This window comes from Pan paniscus, chromosome 9 (genome assembly GCF_029289425.2).
Source record: "Pan paniscus chromosome 9, NHGRI_mPanPan1-v2.0_pri, whole genome shotgun sequence".
NCBI classification, from domain to species: domain Eukaryota; kingdom Metazoa; phylum Chordata; class Mammalia; order Primates; family Hominidae; genus Pan; species Pan paniscus.
In genome coordinates, this window is record NC_073258.2 from 79,787,079 (window position 1) to 79,807,420 (window position 20,342).

The 20,342-nt window shown below is 44.5% G+C and overlaps 1 protein-coding gene across 4 annotated transcripts in view; it reads right to left on the bottom strand.

Moving 5' to 3' along the window:
• TENM4 (teneurin transmembrane protein 4) overlaps positions 1-20,342 on the bottom strand; it is a 3,002,963-nt gene that overhangs the window by 201,189 nt on the left and 2,781,432 nt on the right. For all 4 annotated transcript variants that reach the window (XM_063608694.1, XM_063608696.1, XM_063608693.1 and 1 more), the window contains one exon: positions 2,630-2,800. In XM_063608694.1, the coding sequence (XP_063464764.1) occupies positions 2,630-2,800 (171 nt within the window). The remainder of the gene's footprint in view (positions 1-2,629; positions 2,801-20,342) is intronic.

A 20,342-nucleotide genomic window follows, 5' to 3' on the forward strand; every position in this document is an offset into this window, starting at 1 on the left:
GATGCAGTAAGTGTCATAAGTTAACAGAGCCAATATAAAGCAGGGTCAGGATTAACATCCTATACTGTCTGGCTCCAAGGCCCATTTACCCCTTTCTATCACACCACATTGCTTTCTCCATCATTGTGAAGCAGAGACTCTAATCTTAATTCTGGAATCAGCTGTCTTCTTGAATATCCTCAGAAGGGATGAGAAATATGTGCTCACATCAGAGTTAAAGACTTTCTGCATTGAGATATATCTAGGGGAATGCATTTTTAACATCACAATGAAAAACATACACTGAGTAGACATTGGCTTGACCAGGGCAAAATAAAGGAAGAACATTGTGGTCTCACATAAACTATAGGAAGCTTTGTCCTCTGGTTTCCAGTCTGACATATTTTTTTTTGTCACAGTGATTGCTTCTGATGCTGACCACTTTGCAGCACAGCGCTGCATTGAAGGCATTTGCAAACAGGATTTCCATTTGCATCAGTAATGACAGATAATCCCTTTAAGCAAAAATACTCCAATTAAAATAAACCAATAATCTGGTGCAATTTTATTTTATCTCTTATCTGCACCTCCTGTTCCTTACAAAAACAAAACAAAACCTAAACAACCCACAGACTAATTTCATTAGAGTGAGAGATTTCAGATAGATCCGACTCCTGTTTAAAGAACGTCTGATAGAGATCATAGAGGGAAGAAAATACGTTTTGCCAAATGAGATCCTTTAGCAGTTCCTTGAGGGTTAAGCATATTTTAAATCTACATTTGTACATGCTGATCTAAAGACAGTCTTCACATTATGCTATTAACCCATGGCATCTGACACTAGAAGCTGACATGGGCACCACGAGCCAAAAGGCAGGACCATGGACAGGGCCAACATGACATTCTGAAGACCCATCTGGTTACTTACATGATTCTGTTACTATTTTCATATGTAGAACTTACAAATTAGAATGCACCTTAGAGAGAATCTAGCTCAATATTCTCCTTTTGAAGAGGAGAAAAGGACTCCCAGAAAGTGTGTTCAAGGGATTTGCTTAAGGTGATACCACAGGTCAGTGGCTGCAGCTGGAATTGAACTCCGGGCTTCTGACTTCTAACCCAGAGCTCTTCCCAGGTCCCATTCATGATTCCTCCCTCCATATCCTATTAAGAGGCAAAGAAAGTGTGCATTATTTAGCATTTTAAGACTTAAAATCTTTGCAAATGAGAGGACTGGCTTTGTCCCTCAAAATAGTGGGCAGGGGTTCTGTGTGGAAATGATCTCAGTTCCCACTTCCCTTAAAGATGACCAGAGGCCAAGAGTTGACTTTGGCCCTCAGGATCCTCATTTCAGAGGTCATGAGTAGATACTCTGACCAAGTATATGCCACCCTGTTAAACAAACTGGTGGCTGGAAGGCAAATTATTGCAAGGGCAGAGAGGCTCAGATGCTATGACCCAAAAGTCAACTGAGAGAAAAGAAGATGTAAGCAGTGAAAGTTAGAGGCAGCTATTGCCAATGTGCTGACTGAAGGGTCACAGGGAGAGAAAGCAGGCCATAGCAGGTGCAGGAGAAGGGAACGCCACACTGCCCAGAATGACAACCAGGCTGGGTTATTAGCTCAGACATCTTTCTGGGTGCCAATTTTTGTGAGTCTGTGCCACTCTTGGCTGACAATGTCCATGGCATGTTAGAAATATTTCTAAGACATTGAGAACATGGGCCTATGGATATCCCATTCAAGAATAGCAAACCCAATGCCACCACCATTTCCATCATTGATAGGAAATATCCATGTCTTATTGTACAATAGAATTTCACACCCACATCTCCTTCAGGGCCTTGTAACCTTGGGGTAAGTCAGGTGGGGAAGCTTATGGAGATAGCGAGAGCCCTGGAGTCACAGACCTGGGCTCATATCCCAGACTCTACCATTTACTGGCTGTGTGACTCTGGCCAAATCACTTAATTAGTGCAATCCTTTGCACCAATTCTAGTTTTTATATCTAGAATAATTATAAAACAATTATACTTATCTTACAGGATCTCTGTGGGAATTAAATGTGAAATGCTTTTGGCAAAAAGTTTTAAAACAAACATGCTGTACGAACACTAATGATTATTGTTATTATTGCGGATGCAGAAACTGAAGCTCAGGCAAATAAGTGACTTGCTCAAGGTCACACGTTTAGTAAATGACAGACCACTTGAACTGGTGTTTCTATTAAACCACAAGAGTCCAAGAATCTTTCCATTACAACACCCCATCTACCTGCCTCCCCATACCCCACTCCCACAGATGCCCATCTGTCCCATGAGGTTTGCCCAGAAAAGCTCCTCTCACCCCACACAAAGATGGCCACCCCAGCAGTGTGAAGCCCCTAATGCTTCCCTCAAGGCATGGGATGGGATTCTGCTGAGCACCATGAGCCCTGCCTGAGCCTCCCACGAACTCTCAGTGACAAGGAACTGCGATGAAGACACAGGGGGACTGGCAGCTTGGCAGCTGGCGTGGAGTGTGGAAGGATGGAGGGAGCGCCAGAGCATGGAGCTGTGAGCCAGGCACATGATGCACGCACGTTATGGAGGGCTCTTCAGCTCAGAGGCAGACACAGAGGACTCACAACACGGACAACACAGCAACCCTACCTTCTGTGGTTCCTTTGCCTTTCCTGTCAGGGGTCTCTAAGCCAGTGCCCCCTGAGGGGTATAGGGAGACGTCGGTTGGCACAGGCCAACTGCTGGCTGTGTCCTCCGTGATCTCATACATCTGCCCCTCCATCGGCTGCAGGTGCCAGTTTAGGCCAAACAGGTGCATGGCTGTGGTGAGCAATGAGAAAAGTCATCTTTTTCTGCTGGAGGCAGAAACGGGACTCCCAAGCCATAAGGGAAAGGTGGGCAGGGTGGGGGAACACAGGCATTCAGTTCAGTTCAACAAGTAGCCCCAAAAGGAAGCTCTTGCAGTGCCAGCCCTGCAAAGGAGACTGGGGACAGAGAGGATCAAGGTTCAGACCCTGCCCTCAAGGGGCTCACAGTCTGGTGGAACTGGGAGTAGGCAGGATCGGGGAGTCTCAGGAGGTCTTGGTCTTTGCTTCAAAAGATAAATAACAATCTGGGGGAAAAACTGCAATTGGTATGACAATGTTAATTTCCTTAATGCAAAAATAACTTGTACAAATAATAACCAAAGTCCAACAACTCAGTAGGAAAATAGGCACTGGATATGAACAGTTTACTGAATAAGAAATACAAATAGCCCATAAGCATATGAAAAGACTCTTGGCATTATTCATAGCAAAAGAAATGTAAGTTAGACTCTGAAATACTATTTTTCACATATGGTTTGGCAAAGATAAAAAAGGTTGAAAATACACTATATTGGCAGAGAATGGAAAGCAAGCATTCCCATAGTTTACTGGTGTGAGAATATAATGTACAAAATCTATGGAGGGCAATTTGATAAAAGCTAGCAACATTAAAATACACATACCCTTTATCCTGGGACATAAAGCTTCCAATTCTAGAAATTCCTCCTCCAGGTATACTTATACATGTACTAAATGATGTACATACAAGTTTATTCACTTCAGTATAATTTGTTATAGCAAAATGTTAGAAACCAGTCCATTGATAAGGGGCAAGAAAATGAAGTAATATCCACACAACAAAATTGGATGCAACCATTAAAAAGAATAAAGAGGTTCTTTATGTATTTTTGTGGAAAGATAAGTATAACATGCAGAAGCGTATTTGATATACTACCTTTGGGTTTAAAAATTCCTGGAAATGTATAAAACATTTCTGGTAGAATATGAAAGACTGGTAACAGTAGCTGTGTCCTGTGAAGGACAGAGATACTATGGATCGGGGGGTAGGAGGGAAACTTGCTTTTCACTGTACACCTTTTGCACATTTTCATTTTGTGCCATGTGCATATATTTCTGTTCGAAAGATATTTTTCCAAGGTAACAACTGCTAAAAAGTCTTGTACAACAATCTAGAAAGAGACCATAAGGCGCAAAAGAATGAACATTGTCCCTTGAGATATACATGCGTGAGAAGGCTGGGAAGTTCATCTCCAATAATGTTTGTGATCTAGCACAAAATATCTGCTTAAATCCCATTTTAGGATTCCAGGCTTGGGCCTTGTCAGTGGTTCAGGCTCCCCTCTTCTGATGCCCATCTGAATTCCCCACACATGGAAGTAAGCGCTCAAGTCCCTGGACCCTCACGACACCCTGGATGTAACATTCACTCCTTTGCTTGGTGAACACTGTCTGAAAGCCCACTCCATGGCAGATTCTGGAGAGCCAGAATGAAATCAGAGAGTCCTTGCTTCAGTGAGCTCACAGCCAAGTAGGGAAGACAGACAAATAACAAAGTCTCTTCAGCAAGACCAGAAGGCCTAGAGGAGGGGGTGCCTGACCCGCTAGGGGGGCTAGAAGAACACAGGGAAGGATCTTCAGAGAGATGAAGGCCCATAGTAATTGTATTTACTGTGTGACAGGCAGTATGCGGGGGAACTTGTATATATTAATCCTCATGGCAATCTCACCAGACTGAATTTACAGAGGTGCATATTAAGGCTCAGAAGGTTAATTAAAATTAAGATAGCCATAAAACTATTATTTATTGAGTACTTAATGATATGCCAGGCATTAGGCTGAGAGCATTACAAGCAACAATTCCTTTAACTCTCACAATAATCCTATGAGGTATTAATAACCCCATTTTACAGATGGAGAAACTAAGGCACAACAAGACTAATTAACACACGCAAGGTTAAATGGCTAACAGGTTGCAGAGACGAGACTATAATCCCAAACTCTTCCAATCCTGAAAACATGCACTGTCAGTCTTCTCGGCATCAAGGCCCAGGCTTGCCCGCTTAGCTAGGGCACCTCTTGCTTGGTGTATTTATCAGGGTGGGCGTTACAAAGACATCCCCCTTTTGTACATCAAACAGCCTCCAAGGCTTTTAAGTCTCTTTTTAGGCAGTAACACAGGATCCTGTGAGCTAGAGAGGGAACTCTGTTACCTGGCCCCAGTGTATGAAGGTGTCACTGATGGTGGTTTTGAGGGGCTGTGTGACTGCCATCAAGACACACACACAAAAACTACCGAGGAGACTGGAGCACAGCATACCCGTTTGACTTCTAGTCTGAACACAAGCCATGGGGAACACACACAAGTCTGCTTCAGCCAGGAGGCCACGCTCGGGTGAAAGCAACGAGATCCGACTCTTTGCTTTTTTCTTTGGTTACTGTGGTACAGGAGAAGGTGTGTGGGACCAGAGGAAAGAAACTAGTTTTGAATCTCAGCTGCCACTGCCTAGCTGCATTCTTCTCATCTGAGCAATGAGTATAGAAAGCTTCAAAACATTGTTGTACCTAATGAGGTAATACATGGTAAAATGCTTTGCAAACTGTACACATGTGTGATAACCATACGTGACAACCATTCATTGCATTTGTACTGTTGATGATAATGAAATGACAATAGTCACTGACATTTATTGAGCACCTTTTTTGGTACCAGGTACCAGGTGAGGTGCTTTGCACTGCTCTCCTCTACCTCCTATGTAGGTGACAATAATACTTGAACAGTTAGCCTGCCTGGAAGCAGTGAATATTCTGCTATTTCCAAGGCTGGATTAGCTCAAAATTCTGTTTACCTTCTTACTTTATATATTAGCAACTCCAAAGGTAACGGAGAAATTGTTTGAGCTACAGACAAATCAGATATATGCAGCTAAGTAAGCAATGCTTCTTTCCCCATTAGAATCAATTATCTCATCTAAATGTGCAATAGTGCTGTCTTCTTAAAAGGTCATGAGAATTAACTAATCCCAGAATGAATAGAACTCTCACAGCTTTGTGAAGGGAAACATTTTTATTGTCACAGCTTTCTTTTATATTTAACAAGATGCAAATAAGTCCTTGCTTAAAAAAAAAAAAAAAAAGATACGTTGTGGGTAGGGGTGGGAATAAGCCAGGGAAAAAAGTGTTGCAGGTGAAAATGATCAACAGGTCTGGGGTCCCAGGGAAGTTAATGAGGGCAGGACAGTCCACAGTTATGAGGGTGGGGGAGACATGGGGGGAGGGGTGTTGGCACCCCTTCCTCTCCACTGTGCCCCCCTGGCAATCACAGAGGCCAACACAGCTGTGAGGCTGGCCAATCGTCTCCATGGCCTGTGGAAGATGCACTCCTGAAAACTATCTGGGAAAGCAAAGCTCTGTATTCAACTCCAACTTAGACTGAATCTCTCAGGAGATTTAACCATTCAAAAATAACTTTAGAGGCTGGTGGGTAGGGAAGGAAACCTAGGGTCACCCAACCAAGGTTGGGCTGAGAAATGGCTACCTGGAAAGTAAGGAGTAGGATGAAGCAGAGATTCAGAGACATGAAGTTCAACCAGTAATGTCATCTTTTTAAAAAAAATTTTAATTTTTGTGGGCACATAGAAGGTGTATATACTTATGGGACACATGAGATGTTTTGATAACAGGCTTGCAATGCATGATACTCATGTGACGGAAAATGGGGTATCCATCCCCTCCCTCCAGCATTTATGTTTTGTGTTACAAACAATCCAATTATACTTTTAGTTATTTTAAAATGTATTGTTTAATTGTTATTGACTATAGTCCACCCTGTTGTGCTATCAAATAGCACAGTTCTTTATTTATTCTATTTTTTTTTTGTACCCGTTAACCATGCCACCTATCTCCAAACCTCCCACTAGCCTTCCAAACCTCTGGTAACCATCCTTCTACTCTCTATCTCCATGAATTCAATTGTTTTAATTTTTAGCTCCCACAAATGAGTGAGAATACAGCAAAGTCATCTTAAAGCCAAAATAAAGGGGACATTTAATCTGTGATCCAAGGTTTTAAATATAAGTCATGCCAGTGACCCTTTCATTCTTTTACTGTATTGTTAGGCAGGTGGTTAATTCTATAGTTCTGGGTTATGGGAGAGGGGGAGAGGGAAGGGAGAGAAGTAGTTTGCTCTGCTCTCCTCTTTCCAAAGGACACAGCACATTCTCAGCCAGAGTCTGCCCATGAAATACATATGATCGAGTGGCCTCTCTTCTTTATCCTTTGTAATAATCAAAATCATAACACAAAAATTAGTATCATTTGAATGCACACTACATGCCAAGTGCTTTATTTATATTATTCAGTTTCATCCTTATATAAAAGTAGGTTGAAAAAACATTATTGGAGAATGGAAGTAGAATAGAAATAGAGCTATAGTGCTATATTCTGATTTACTCAGAGAAGTAAAGTAAGTTACTGGAGACCACAGAGCTGGTAGAAATTTGAGGCAAGTTTAAAACTCAGGACCCTGTGCTCCCAAACCAAGCTCCTTCTTTTATATATTTTATTTTAAATAGAAGATAAAGCCAGCAGCAAATAAAATTTGAAATAAATATTTAGGGAGGGGGAGCTGATAGTGATGATAAATATTCCCTGGCCCACAGCAATCTTCATTTAAAGCTGTGTATAGCAGCTGAGTGCGTGTTATCCAAATGATTTGGAAGACAGAGCCACAGATTAAAAAAAAAAAAAAAAAGCTAACAAATATAAACGGTTCTCCCCAGCCTGCTAAGGATAGACCGGGCCACTGAAACAATATAAATTATAATCACTGTATTCCATGTTCCCTGAAGAATGAACGGTAACTACTCAGCATCTGTGTTACGTCACAGGATTCTCTATATGATACTCTGCAGTGTGTATTTATAACTGTTGTGCAAAACCTTCCTCAAGTACACTCAAAGTGACCTAGATAAGTAACTTGATACTGGTTTTCCCGTTAGACTAGTTTGTAATTCAGTGAAAAGGTGAAAAGATGCTAAGGAGTTCAGAAAAAGGCTGTGGAAAGGTAGCTGGTTCACAAGATCACCCACGCTGAAATGTTAATGATTTCTAAAAGCCAAGAGCCAAGGTGGGGGAAGTTCTGATTCTCTTGGCTCTGGTCAATCTCATCCCAGGGCTGACATTTTCCCCGTCGCCTTTTCCTGTCCAGTGAGACATGAGAGATGGCTCAGAAAGTGCAAGCTCTATCTTGACATTTTAAAGAAAGGCTCCATAGATGTTCAGACATTGAAGGCTCCCCTCAGCACCCGGCCAGCAGGAGGCAATTAACAAAGTCATTATGCAGGAGTCACCAATATCAGTACAGGTGAGTTTCTGCTGTCACGATGCACACTTCCCTTCCAAAACTGGAATGCACAAACCCACTTGCATCTATGCATCAGCAGCTCCAGGGAGTGACTAGACACGGTTATAACCACAAGGAACTGTTGATTCAAGTGGCATTTTTGGTTTCAAAAGGCAGTGGGAACCAACCCAACCACGCAGCTACCCACTTTTCTGTTTTATATTAGTGCTCAGTTTTTTTTTTTAAATGACTATTTCTATGAAATCAGTCACTGAGGTTCTTTGACTTATGGTCCTCTAATGGGGGTGAAAAACTAAAAAGATAAAATAATAACAGAAATGACAGGCTTTCATTCCCTAGGTTATCTTCCTGGTTTTGCTACAAAGCCACCACATTTAAAAGTTCCAAACCAAGAAACTATATACACAAGATGTACACGGCAGGATAACAGAAAAAAAATTGGAAGCAAACTCGATGTCTAAAAATAGGAGAACGACTTAGCTAACTTACGGTACAGGTACAGGATGGAATATAAGGCAATCATTACAAAAAATAACTATGATAAACAGCGATGCAGGAAAATGCTTAAAACACAATGTTAGGAAAAGAAAAGGCAGGGCACCAAATTGCATGTGTTTCCTGACTGCATCTCTGCAAAACCATGTATGCATATGAAAAACAATTTGTAAAGAAATACATAAAAATGACCTCAGGATTTGAATTACAGCAGACGATTATTTCCTAGTTTCCAAACTCATCTTAGTGCATCAGCATTAAAAAGGAAGCCTACAACTTAGTGTCACAAGCAATAGGTAGAAGAGAAAGATGATGCAGCATGGGGGAGGGGTCCTGACTTTGAGCTTTTGCCTTGTGTCCGACCCCAGACATGAGGAATTACATATGCTCTCTCACTCAATCTTTACATGAATCTTGAGAAACTCGTTTGACAAATGAAGAAACTGGAGGCTCAGAAAGGCTCCTCAGCTGGCCCAAAGACACACAGATAGGAAGTACTAAGGCCAAATTTGAACCCAGATCTAAAAACAGATCCGACTGGTTCCAAAGCCCAGGTTCCCCTCCTGGCACATCACACTGGTGATGAGTTACAACGCCTGAAAACTACATTACAATTTTAAAAAAAATTTTAAGACAAAGATTTCGCTGACAGCATAGCTAGATTTGCTCTTTTGAGATAGTTTGTTAAGAGGCTTTTTTCTCAGGGACAAAGCATGGGCCCCCATCCTTTCATATCCTGACTGCCTGACCAGCGACTGATCCCCACAAACAAAAACCATGTAGATGCCAGTAAGCAACTTGCCACAGGCACAGTCAGTCTGTGTTTGGGTCTTTCTATAAAAGCACTCAGAGCTTGTTGAGTTACTGGTTTTGTGACTTTGGGCAAAGTACTTAGCCTGTCTGAATCTCAGTTTCTTCACCTGTAAAATGAAGCTGATAATATCCACCTCAAAGGATTGAATGAGATAATGTAATTTGCTTAGAACTATGCCTGGTACATACCAGGAGCTCAGTAAATGGCAGTTGTATCATCACTGTCATTTTGCTATGCTGATTTCCCTAATTCCTATATCTACTGAAAACTTTAAGCCAGCTCTGTGATGCCGCCTTTTTCTTCTTTCTATATGTTCCCTATTAGTTCCCTTCCATGCCAGTTGCCAATTTCTTTAAATTGAGGGCCCTCACCTGCTCCCATCAGCTGACAGACTTTGGTAATGGGAACTAGAGATATTTGCCCAATAGATGAAACATCTTTTAAAAGCATGATTGCTATAAAACTGCCTGTCAGGATCCCACTGATGACTACGTGGGTGTAATTTTTAATCAAGTAAATATACTGCTTTTCCTCCTGTCTCTGGAAAAACTTGGCTGCAATAATCAGGGCTACTGTCTCTCACTCCCAAATTAAGTGTTTTCTGGAGAATGGATTCTGGCACAGTTAATCATTTCTCTGTGCCATGCAAAGTTATAGGGAAGGAGGCCTTTCAGCAAGGATTCATGGGTGCTGCTCAATGTTTCTGTAAATCATGGCGGAGTTGGTCCCGAGCCAGAGGATCAGGTGCAGTCAGCCACAGAGGCAGGGAACAGGTGAGCCCACCACCAATACAGAGGAGGAATGTCACCTTAACTGGAGGGCACTGAAAACTGGTGACAAGGCAAGTTGTAGGGGAACTGGAACTGAAACCTAATTTGTACAGAATAAACTGCTATTATTGCAGTAATAGAATAAGAAAGCTGTGTTTTCTGGGCACCTTTCCCCGGGTAGGCTCTACTAAGACCTCTTCCGTATATAACTAATTTAGGAGTTGGCCACCCCCCACCAACCTCTGGACTCACCTCAGCCCAGTTATCTGACCTCTCCCTGCCAGACCTCCCACATTGTGCTGGTTCCCAAGTCAAGAAAATGGCTGTGAAGAGCAGTGGCTGTGAGCACAGCCTCTGGAGCCAGAGAGACCTGTGTTCCTTCTCTGGTTCTGATGTGACCAGTTACATGACAACTTTACTCTTCTGAGCCTCTGTTTCCCCATCTATAAGACGGTGATAATAATACCTAGCTTTGAGAGTTGTGGAGATTAAAAGAAGTGACGTGTTTTATGAGCTCCTCATGGAGCTTGGTATTTACTGACATGAACTACCAGATGGGAGCTCTCTTTGTTGGCATCAACATCATCTTCATTGTGTATCAAGGTTTTCACTGAAAAATGAAGTGAGGACATATCAGGACCTGGGGAGTGAGAAGCCTGAGTTTTGTATTAGGGGACATTGCTATGACTGACATCTCAGCTCCCAGGTACCTACCAACCCACTCACCGCACAGATGAAGAAACTCAGGCTTGATTAGCGCCTTTGTGTCAGGGCCTGGGACTGAGCTAAGCCCAGTTCTTCAGACTTCTAGTTCAAAGCTCTTCCCACGAAGTGACCCTGTTATTACATTAATCACAACAGAAAATCATGTCCAGAGCAGGACAGTCATCCTCATTGCTTGTTCTTCCATCAGGCTCTGCTTCCCAAGTGAAGGGAACCATCTCCTTGGGTCTAAGGTAAGGGGAATGAACCCACAGCATGGGCCATGTCAGGCCATCAAGCAGCCCTCCCTTTAGGGCAGGGATTATTCCGGTCATCTCTGCCCCCCCAGAACCTGGTCCAAAGGGGTGAAGAAGAAAGCAAGGAAAGGAAGGAGACAGAGTGAGGATTATTATTAAAGAAATAACAGCTCCTACTTATTAAAATTTTACCTTGTGCGTGATATAATACTGGAGGATTCACATTTATTATGTCATTCAAACTCACAACTCTTTAAGTTAGATAGTATTAGTAACTCCATTTTATAGATTAGGTGCCTCAAAACAGAGATAAGTAGTACATATTACTACTTTAATTTTCTATCTCTAGAAAACCGAGGATCCAGAATTGTCTACAATTGTACCATTCGACATAGCAGTGCCAAGATCCAAAAGCAGATTCCAGTGATGCCAGATATGAAGTTCTTGTCACACTGTCATCAAGGAAGCACAGGGCAGGCTTCCATTTCATCCTGATCAGGATAAAAATGCAGCTTTTGTCAAATCACTATCAACGGGGCAAGCATTCTAGGAAGCGGCTCCACACAGAAGGGGTGCTTAAACCTAGTACGATGCCTACCATCTGCCCTTCATATTCAGGCCTCACTAGTGATGCAGTGATCACTGAACCCAAAGGATCTCCTGCCTGTTCAAACTGCTCTGCTGGTGTGAGGAGTCAGCATTGCCCTTTGGGTGGTACAACACGCCACTGCCAGGTCTGGGATGGTGCCTGTTATTTCCTAAGTGTGCCATCATCACATTCCTTTCTTTGTGGCCCTTGTGTCCATGATGACACCATTCCCAGTGCTATCTGAAGTGTCTATATAAAGGTGTTCCAACTTGCAAAGGACCAGCCTCTCACCTGAGATGCATCATCCCCTCCCTCACCTGTGTTAACGATCAAATGAGGCAGGAAAGAGAAATGTGTGTTTAGTTGGTGCTTGGGAGCTCACACAAGGAGAAGGTGCTTGTTGCTATGCTCCATTTCCATAGCTACAAGAAAATGTACTGCTACTTGGCTGTATAGAGCAACCCTCCAGTCTTCTGATTTTCTTTGGTGTGCCAGCCATGCAACTGATTTTTTTCATGATCAAAGTCAATTAGGAGGTGGTCCCCACTGTACCTCAAATGGAGTTTTAATTTGTGTATGTATTATTAGGAGAGGTCTTTTCCCTTTGGATCATTCACTTCAGCAAGAGGAATGAGGGCAGACAGCTTAACGTGGAGCCTGCCACCCAGATTTGTAACTTGGGATAATATTTCTTTATAATGAGAAACATTTCAAAATAGCACTTTAAAATCACACAGAACAGAGTGTTTGATGTCCCTCCTTTACTCCCTACAGCTTCCCAGTCTCCAGTCCCATGGGTATTTTCCAGCCCTTGGGGACCATATCATATTTTCCTGCCCCCCTGCCTTTATCTGTGCACAGAGCAAGGCACTCATATGTGAGTTACCTCTGCTTCTTCTTTGATTACACACAGACCCTTGGTTTGGTTTAGTCTTTAACTAAAACTAGGAAGTTTAAGGCAGTAAGGAATTCCAGGGACCATGATGATGATAATGTTAACAGCCATAGTCATTACTTGGAAGCTATACTGTACCAAGCACTGTGCTGAGTGTTTTAGAAACAGTATCATTTAATCCTCACAAAGCCCAATGGGGTAAGTATTGTTATTACTCTCATTTGTAAGATGAGGAAACTGAGGCTTAAAGAGGTCTATCAACTTGTCCCACGTTACCTTCTAATTAGAGGTAGAGACCAAATTCAGATCTGAGTTAAGTCCAGATGGAACCTGCCCCTAACCACTACACCACACTGCTTTTCTGATTAGGTATCAAGCTGTGAAAATGTCAAAAATGGAAAACAAAAACAAAAACAAAGAAACCAACATTGCCAATCTCATTGTTATATGGACCTGCCTTTTTACTCAAATTTCGTTGGCAATATTTTTCTGAAAATAGACACTTGACATGGTATCTCTTCAGAACAGACAGGATGTTAAAAGAGCATTTTAAATGTGTGTTGAACACAATATTCGATGGTCTACGTTACTTCTGCCCGCTCAGGAGTCTCACTTTGTGTGGATTTCTCTGTCTCTTGAGCCTGCCTGCCCATCTAGCCTCCATGCCTTTGCTGATACCATGCCCTCTGCTTGAACGGTCACCACCTTCTCTATTAAGAAAAAATTCCCCCATCCTTCAAGACATACTTCAAATATTGCCTCTTCTGTGAGGATTTCCACCATCACTCCCAGCCAAAAGTAGCCACTGCCCTCAGCCCTGGGCCCTTATCATTATTTCTGCCCCTCTCCCATAAACACTGCCCTCATGGTATGCATACCTGTGCTTCCTGTCCCTTGCTGATTTCTCTACCAGGCTTAGTACCCAGTGGAACAGATCTGTAGAGAGACAGTAAGGCTCCCAGCTCTGGCCCTTACCAGCTGTGCATCAACAGGGAAGTCACTTAACCAACCTGACTCTTAGTTTTTTCATCTGTGGAAATGGAAATAATAGAAAACCATCTCCCAGGCTCTTGTAAGAATTAAATTTAATGAGGATTCTTTAGAATTTAGAATTTAGAGATTATAAAGTATATTGAAAATATAAGGCATTATTATAATATTGCTTAATAGTTAATGAATGAAAGAACACCCAAATGTCCTAATGTAATACAGTCTGTGTTTAATACACAGACTGGTACAAAGATTTATATGTGAAACCACCCACACAGTTTCAGACCTCAACAATTAGGTGTATGTATAGTGCTATTTAATAGACTTACTGCACTACAGAAAAGTCAGAAGACATAAACAAGGTAGAAAAGAAGAATTTTCAGCTTCTAGGTAAAGAAAAGTGCTAATTATCCTAAAATTTTCATTTAAAGCTTTGTTACCCTCCTACTCCATCTCCTCTCAAATACCCTTTTTGCAAAGAGAGTTGGAATCAAGTGTGTGCTTATATACACAGTGCCACACACAGGCTGAGACACACACAGGGGTCTGAGGAATGTACTCAATTCTACAGATGATCTGAGTGGTAAAATTTGAGACAATGTGATGAAATGGAGGCCACACTATAATTAATGATACTGGCATTTTTTCTTTCCCACTGGAGGCTGTGAACAAAATCTAACTCTAGGCTCAAGGGCATGATCAATCTAGCTGCCCGCCACATGCCAGCAGGAAGGGCTTTCTCCAAAGTGACACGTTACGCCAGTGACAATCTACTCATGCTGGAGGAAGTCTGGAGAACAGCAGAATCAGATACTACAAGGTGCTGTTGCTCAATAAGCAATAGGTTTTGAGGTCTCCTGACATTCATAACCTGGCCTCCTGTTGGCTCCAGTCCTGAAGCACTTTGGGTGCAAACGGCCGCCCCAGTCAGTGCACATGTGCGTGGCAGTGCTGGCACAGTACACGGGGCAGGACAGACGGATGGATGTTCATTTTTCCTTCATAAAAAGATAAGTTAGTTTCTTTCATTTTTTTTTTTTTTGAGACAGAGTCTCACTCTGTTGCCCAGGCTCACTGCAATCTCTGCCTCCTAGGCTCCAGTGATTCTCTTGCTTCAGCCCCTCGAGTAGTTGAGATTACATGCGTGCACCACCATGCCCAGCTGATTTTTGTATTTTTAGTAGAGACAGGGTTCCAACATGTTGGCCAGGCTATTCTCAAACTCCTGGCCTTGAGTGATCTGCCCGCCTTGGCCTCCCAAAATGCTAGGATTACAGGTGTAAGCCACTGTGCCCAGCCTAGTTTCTTTCATTAGCAAGGAGCTACTTGCATCCTCTCAGTAGTTCAGAAGGGTGAAAACCTTCCCTAAATGCCCCCCAGCATATGGGAAGGGTAGGGCCCAATGAGGAGAGGATGGGCTCTGGGTGTGAGTCCTGTCTCTTTCTCTCACTAGAGATCTGGCTTTGGACATATCATTTAACCTTCGTGGCCTCAGTTTCTCATCTATGGAAATGGAAATAAAAACAGCATGGTGCCCCTGTTTGCACTTAACAAATACTTACTGGATAAGTAAGACTGTTGAAGAATATTAAATGAGGAAATACATGTAACACTCAGAATAGCACCTGCCTGGCACAAGGCAGACTCTAGATTTGTGTGTGCTGCCATATTTGTGTGTGCTGTTACATCAGCTTAGGCTTTGCTGGGAGTGGCTGGGAGCAGGGGCAAAGGCAAGCTGCAGACAGAAGGGCAATGTGGCCCTCGTTTGTTCTGAGCCTCAGGTATGGGGCACAGGGACATGAGAGGAGGGCTTTTAGAGGCAGCACGGTCTGCATAGGGTTTATAGTTGGAAAACTGGATTTCTAGGTCCAGCGCTACTACTTACCAGCCATTCCAGCCGAACAAGTTATTTGACTGCAGCAGGCCTCAGTTTCCACATCTGGGGCTTGCAGGGCAAGGAAATGCAGTTAATAATTATAGAGAGTGCATTGACTGCTGGAGAGAAAAATTAAAAGGCCTTACATAAAGGCATGGTATTTATTCTGTATTTGCCTAGTGGAGCCTCTCTTCTAAGGGGAAAGGCAGCCAGTGTCTACCAGCACTTGTGATTTCTGTAGTTTTATACTGAAAGTCTTCAGTAAAACAGAATGAAAGTACAGATTGAGGCCCATAGATAGGTAAAATGCACAAATGGACACTTTAATGTGGACTCTTCTGACACAGATGCAGAAATATCCAACATTCCTATCTACTATCCTCTGCCTTTGTTTAGGCTGTTCGGTCTTCCAGAAAGCCATTCCGATCTTCTCTTTCAATATCTTACTTGATTTACAAGCTCAATGCCTTGTAACTTTTTCCTGATCCTCCCAGTTATGAATTGCTGTCTCCTTTGGAATCCCACAGGGATAGGTTCAAACTCCAGTAACATATCTTTATCATCCGCCTAGAATTGCCATCAGCTCCTTACACATCTGGCTGTCCAAGAAAGTATGGATGGCTCAGAGGCAGTGACGCTAGCTTATCTGGCTTTGTCTGCTCCTCACAGCCTGGGACACAGTCCAAAAGACAGGCTCAGTGAATGCTCCCCACCAGTTTAAACCTGAATTTGGGGAAGCTCCTTCTGCTTAATCACCTGAAATCCCTGCATCCAGGGATGGCTCTTGGCTGCTAAACCTGAAAGGGTTTAAAATCTCCAGGTGATTCAGCTGCTGGGAAACCGCGTTTACTCCACACCTACTACGGGTCATCCACTGGACTGGGCCCTTTGCAGATGTTCTCTTGCTTAATGCTCAAAACACCACTTAGATACTAATTGACATTTTACCAATGAGGAAACCAACATACAGAGAGGTTTGAAAACGTGTCTGAGCTGGGTTTGGAATGCAGGTCTTACTCGGCCCAGTCTGTGCTTTTGCTCTGAGATCGTATTGCTGTCTTTAGAAGGATGAAGCTGTTTAGTTCTGGTTTTGTTGTTTTACTGATAGGAAGAAGCACTGAGTGGAAGGAGAAATATTGTGGTTTTTTCAGCCCTCTCTCTTCCTCTCACTGCTCCCTTCTTCCTTCCACCCTGCTCTTCCTCCCTGCCATGAAAAGAGGCTGAGCTCTGCTCCCGCCTTGTCCCCTAAGCCTAGCAGACTTAAGTGTAGCCCCTTCCTAACTTCTCCTCCACAAGTGCTAGGTATTTACTCAGTGCAAGAATAGCCATCAGGGGGGCTGTTTTCTCTTTCTCTCTGCACTTAAGTGCAATTAAATTATGTTATTTCACAGTAATTAGTCTGGAATACAAACGAGACTTGGGGAAAATTCCTTTCCAAGAAGGCTAAAAATCTATAAAATCAACTCCTTTTCCATACTCCCTGGGCAATGTTGTAAAAGGAGCACCCAGAGATGCAGTTGGGGGTCCTTCCTGACCAACCATGGCTGTGCTGCCTCCCCTGGGGGCTTTAAATTGCCCCCAGGGCCTCCAACCCCTAGGAGAGTGTGTTGTTTCTGCAGCTGCTGCTGTTATTATTAAAAATGAATATATGAGTAAATGTGGGTCCCTTCTTTTTGACACATTTCCAAACTCAGAAACTGCTTGGCCCTCAAATTCAACACATCTTGTTTGCCAGGGAGAAGGGGCAGGCAGATTTCATTTATGAGTGGCTCTTACTATTAAGAACTAGGTGCCTGAGAATCATTTCATCTCCACAGCAGCCTCTTATCTACATTCATGGGTCAGGAAACTGAGGTCTGGGGAGAGTACACTTCTTGCTTGAGTCATAAGTAGTTAGGAGCAGATGAGCAGTTAGGGCACAGCCAGCCTGTGCCCCGTGCCGGCTATGTTTCAGCAGCCGCCTCTGGCTTTGTCTCCTCTGGTTTTCCCTCCGCATAGTTTCGAGCAGCCATTTTTCACTCACTGATATACACTTTCCACCTTTGATCTCTGTGAGAACTTGGAACCTCTATTCTTTCCTTTTTCTTTCCCCCCTCTCCATGCCTTGCAACATCTGTTGGGTTCTGATCTTGACATCCTGCCCTCCTTTCTTTCCTTGAACAAACTTTTGCTGGACACATGCAACATCATGCCAGACCCGGCACAAGAAGCTGTGGCTATGATACTAAGTATGACGGAAATTTTTTCGGCCCTCATGGAGCTCATAATCTAATGGTGGGGACAGATATTAAACGATCCATGTCACAGTCATTTAGCAGCCATTGTGAGGAGCACCACAAGCATCATAAAGGCATAGAACTGGGTTCCTGGCTCAGCGGGAGAGGCTCACAGATGCTTCCCTGAAGTAGCGACACTTGAGCTAAGCTCTTGAGAAAGAACTGATTGGTAGAAGTGGGGTAGGAGGTGATGGGCAGCTCTCTTCAGGAATGCTTCAGCCTTTTTTGGTCTCAGAGCCACTTGTGACCCTGCGCCCACCTCCCACCAATTAAACTGGCAGACCCAAGATCAGAGAGAAAGTTTTCTTCTGGCAGGACTGTGGGGAAATTGGATACCTGGATGGGAGCCCCTGAAGTTCAGTCCTACCCTTCTGAAGAGGATCTAGCAGTGAGTAACAGAGCTGTTCACACCTTGTGACCCAGGAATCCTGCTCTGGGGAATACACCCTTTCCAAAATAATCCAGATATGAAATAAGAAAACAGAGCAGAGGCACAAAGATGTTTACAGAAGTGCTACTTATAATGCCAAAGAACTGGAAACAGCTGGAATACAATGATACAGTAATGGCACAAATATAATGGCTTTTACACTTGGCAAGAATGAGAATTGTGTCAGTACTTGAAAATGTTTGCATGAAAAAATGGCCTGTGCACCACCCCGTCTGGGATGTGAGGAGCGTCTCTGCCTGGCTGCCCCATCTAGGAAGTGAGGAGCGCCTCTGCCCGGCTGCCCCAAATGGGAAGTGAGGAGCGCCTCTGCCTGGCCGCCCCATCTGGGAAGTGAGGAGCACCTCTGCCCGGCCACCCCGTCTGGGATGTGAGGAGCACCTCTGCCCAGCCGCCACCCCGTCTAGGAAGTGAGGAGCGCCTCTGCCAGGTCGCCCCGTCTGGGAGGTGAGGAGCGCCTCTGCCCGGCCGCCACCCCGTCTGGGATGTGAGGAGCGCCTCTGCCTGGCCACCCCGTCTGAGAGGTGAGGAGCGCCTCTGCCCGGCAGCCGCCCCGTCTGGGAGGTGAGGAGCGCCTCTGCCCGGCCGCCCCGTCTGGGAGGTGGGGAGCGCCTCTGCCTGGCCGCCGCCCCGTCTGGGAGGTGGGGAGCGCCTCTGCCCGGCCGCCGCCCCGTCTGGGAGGTGGGGAGCGCCTCTGCCCGGCCGCCACCCCGTGTGGGAGGTGGGGAGTGCCTCTGCCCGGCCGCCGCCCCGTCTGGGAGGTGGGGAGCGCCTCTGCCCCGCCGCCACCCCGTGTGGGAGGTGGGGAGTGCCTCTGCCCGGCCGCCCCGTCTGGGATGTGGGGAGTGCCTCTGCCCGGCTGCCACACCGTCTGGGAAGTGGGGAGCGCTTCTGCCCGGCCGCCCCATCTGGGATGTGAGGAGTGCCTCTGCCCAGCCACCACCCCGTCTGGGAGGTGAGGAGTGCCTCTACCTGGCAGCCCCATCTGGGAACTGAGGAGCACCTCTGCCCGGCCGCCGCCCCGTCTGGGAGGTGGGGAGCGCCTCCACCTGGCTGCCCTGTCTGGGATGTGAGGAGCGCCTCTGCCCGGCCACCAACCCGTCTGGGAGGTGAGGAGCACCTCTGCCTGGCCGCCCCGTCTGGGAAGTGAGGAGCGCCTCTGCCTGGCTGCCCCGTCTGGGAAGTGAGGAGCGCCTCTGCCCAGCCGCCCCATCTGGGAGGTGTACCCAACAGCTCCGAAGAGACAGCGACCATCAAGAACGGGCCATGATGACCATGGCGGTTTTGTCGAAAAGAAAAGGGGGAAATGCAGGGAAAAGAAAGAGAGATCAGATTGTTACTGTGTCTGTGTAGAAAGAAGTTGACATAGGAGACTCCATTTTGTTCTGTACTAAGAAAAATTATTCTGCCTTGGGATGCTGTTAATCTATAACCTTACCCCCAACCCCGTGCTCTCTGAAACACGTGCTGTGTCAACTCAGGGTTAAATGGATTAAGGGCGGTGCAAGATTTGCTTTGTTAAACAGATGCTTGAAGGCAGCATGCTCCTTAAGAGTCATCACCACTTCCTAATCTCAAGTACCCAGGGACACAAACACTGCGGAAGGCCGCAGGGACCTCTGCCTAGGAAAATCAGAGACCTTTGTTCACATGTTTATCTCTGACCTTCTCTCCACTATTATCCTATGACCCTGCCACATCCCCCTCTCTGAGAAACACCCAAGAATGATCAATAAATACTAAAAAAAAAAAAAACAAAAAAAAAAAAAACAAAAGAAAGAAAAAATGGCCTGTGAAAAAGGCAGAAGGACATAAAGCTGTTTATCCACACTGACTATGCTGAGGCTGTGGCTGCTGTTGTTATTAAAAATGAATATATGAGTAAATGTGGGTCCTTTCTTTTTGACACATTCCCAAACTCAGAAACTATGAGCCATGATATGGAGATCAAGGATAACACACAGAAAACCGCAGAATGTTTCTGTTGTTTGCCCCAGTATCTTGAATTCTGGATGATACCTTAAAAAATTTCTCAACAACACTGAAATATCTGAGTTTGG